This window comes from Hyaena hyaena, unplaced genomic scaffold (genome assembly GCF_003009895.1).
Source record: "Hyaena hyaena isolate Hyena2069 unplaced genomic scaffold, ASM300989v1 scaffold_3117, whole genome shotgun sequence".
NCBI lineage: Eukaryota > Metazoa > Chordata > Mammalia > Carnivora > Hyaenidae > Hyaena > Hyaena hyaena.
Genome location: NW_024083745.1, coordinates 1 through 2,933, shown reverse-complemented (window position 1 = coordinate 2,933; position 2,933 = coordinate 1). Strand labels below are relative to the sequence as shown.

The following is a 2,933-nucleotide window of genomic DNA, read 5'->3' as shown; positions in this document are numbered from 1 at the left end:
TTCATTATGCTTTAGCCTACTTCTCCCATAAAATGACCTATACCAGGTCATGGGCACACCTCATTTTAAGAGATGGAGTAAGAGATGGGCATATTGGTGAGGAACTATTTCCACTAGAATTTAGCTTTATTAACAATAAGTATTATTTAAAATATTTCTAACTGTTGATTTCTCGATGTCTTCTGTTTACTTGGTACTTGACTAATACCATATAATGTCCGCTAGTACATGATTCCCTCTACACTTTGTTAGACAGAATTTTCATTATTATTATAGTGTGATGTGCTAAATTCTGTGAAAAAAATGTGATGGGAATCTCACTGACTTCTCAGAAATTCATGAGTTTTCTTATGACTCAGTATATTTCTGAAGTGATAATCCACATTATACAATTGAGTTAACTAGCTTCTAAAATTAGACTATATGCCTTTTTGGAAACCTGCTATGTCCTAATGATAAAAATTATTGTGTGTTATGTATGTGCTTTATATTTAAAAATCACATAAAGCTAACAGTAAACTTTAATATTCCTAGTGTATACATTTATAAAACATTATACTCGGAGAAATACTTTTTTCATATGTAAACAATACCATGGGTGTGATGATGTAAGCTAGAAGTCCTTGATATTTCATGACACAGTACTGACCACTGTTCACATGTTATATTCTCTACAGTAAATATATTTATAATGGCATGGGAGAATCAGACTTTCAGCTCTGATTTTATCCTCCTGGGAATCTTCAATCACAGTCCCACCCACATCTTCCTCTTCTCTTTGGTCTTGGGAATATTCACTGTTGCCTTCATGGGAAACGCTGTCATGATTCTCCTCATCTACCTCGACAACCAGCTCCACACGCCCATGTACTTCCTTCTCAGCCAACTCTCCCTCATGGATCTCATGCTCATCTGCACCACTGTACCCAAGATGGCCTTCAACTACTTGTCTGGCAAGAAGTACATCTCTCTAGCTGGGTGTGGAGCCCAGATATTCTTATATGTGTCCCTGCTTGGAGCAGAATGCTTCCTGTTGGCTGCAATGGCCTATGACCGTTATGTTGCCATTTGCCACCCATTAAGATATTCTATTCTCTCGAACCAGAGAATCTGTCGTCTAATGGTCGTTTCTTCTTGGATTGTTGGCTCTGTTGATGGTATAATTGTCATTGCAGTCACACTTTCCTTCCCATATTGTGGTACCCGGGAAATACCTCACTTTTTCTGTGATGTTCCTGCCCTTCTCACTCTCTCGTGCACTAATACATTTCTATTTGAAAGGTTAATGTTTATTTGCTGTGTAATTATGCTCCTTTTCCCTGTAACAGTAATCATTGCTTCCTACTTTCGTGTTATTGTAGCTGTCATTCACATGGGGTCTGGGGAGGGCCGCCAAAAAGCTATTGCTACCTGTTCCTCCCATCTCATGGTGGTAGGAATGTATTATGGAGCAGCCATGTTCATATACATGAGGCCTGTTTCTGATCGTTCCCCTACCCAGGACAAGATGGTGTCCGCCTTATATACTTTCCTTACTCCCATGCTGAATCCCCTCATTTATAGCCACCGCAACAAGGAAGTGGCCAGAGCATTAATGAAAGTGTTAGGAAGGGTAAGTCTAGAAAGCAAATTGCGTAATTAACTTATTCCATATTCTTTACTTTGTGGTGAATTGAAGTATTCAACTGATAGAATTCAGTACCCAATATTTACACATCTATGTACCAAAAGTTTTATAGACAAGCACACAAGATTTTGAATAGTTAAACATGAAAACATTATCAATTCGCTGAATTAATTTATATCTATGAAATAGTTCACTCAAAAAGAGTAGAACATGAAGTCTTTTCAAGCTCACATTAACATTCAGCAAGCTAGACCACATTCCAAGCCATTCAATCATTTAGAAAAACACAAATTTTACAATTTCTACTCTCAGACCACAATGAAATTAAATTAGGAATCAATAAAAGAGAAAACTGAAAAATTCCCAGTGTGTGAAGATTAAAATAAACACTTGGTAATAACACATGAATCAAGGGGAAAAAGTCTCAAAGTAAATTAAAAATAGTTTGAATCAAATGAAAATGAAAACAAATTATCAAAATTTATGGGATAGAATAAAAGCAGTTCTTAAAGGAAATCTTGAACCTTTAACACATATATTGAAAAGGAAGAAAATTTTAATAATCTAAACCTCCACTTTAGGAAACTGGAAAAAGTAGAGCAAATCAGAACTAAAGTAATCAGAAAAAAATAAAACACATATTAATGACATTTAAAGCAAGAAATAAAAAGAGAAAATCCACAAAACAGGAAGTGATTATTTGAAAAAAATAAACAAATAAAATCAACAAGGCTCTAACCAAGCTAACTAATAAAAAAAAAGAGGAAACCCAAATTATGGTCTGAGACATATAAAAAGAAACTTTAATGCAGATTCGATGCATATTAAAAAGATAATATAGGAATACTATTAAAAATTTTTATGCCAATAATTTTGGTAACCTAGGTGAAATAAACAAACTTCTTTAATGAACATTGTGCCATAACTCACACAAGGACATACAATTTGAATAGGTCTATACATATTAAATAATTTGAATCACTAATTTAAAACCTTCCAAAATAGAAAGCAACAACCTAGATGTGGTTCAATGGTACATTACTCAACATTTAAGGAATAAGTTATGCTGCTAATTCTATTCAGTCAGCTCCAGCCCATAGAAGCAGAGGAAGTACTTCATAATTCATTCTATGTGGCCAGCGTTCCCCTAATGCTAGAATAATATAAAACATTTCAAGAAAAGGAAGATCTAGACCAATATCTCTCATGAATATCTTTCTCAATAAATTACTATCAAATGCAATTCAACAATGTGTAAACTTAACTATGCATCATGACCTACTGGGATTTAGTTGATGCATGTAAG

At 34.5% G+C, this 2,933-nt stretch overlaps 1 protein-coding gene across 1 annotated transcript; it reads left to right on the top strand.

The window, feature by feature from the left end:
- The first annotated feature begins 691 nt into the window (after positions 1-691).
- LOC120227745 (olfactory receptor 2M3-like) lies at positions 692-1,642 on the top strand. The gene has a single exon (XM_039225787.1). It carries the CDS (start codon positions 692-694, stop codon positions 1,640-1,642), a length of 951 nt encoding a protein of 316 aa, XP_039081718.1.
- The last annotated feature ends 1,291 nt before the right edge of the window (positions 1,643-2,933 follow it).

Excerpts from the sequence above, each read along its gene's own strand:
- LOC120227745 (XM_039225787.1), top strand. The coding sequence starts at position 692 with ATGGCATGGGAGAATCAGACTTTCAGCTCTGATTTTATCCTCCTGGGA.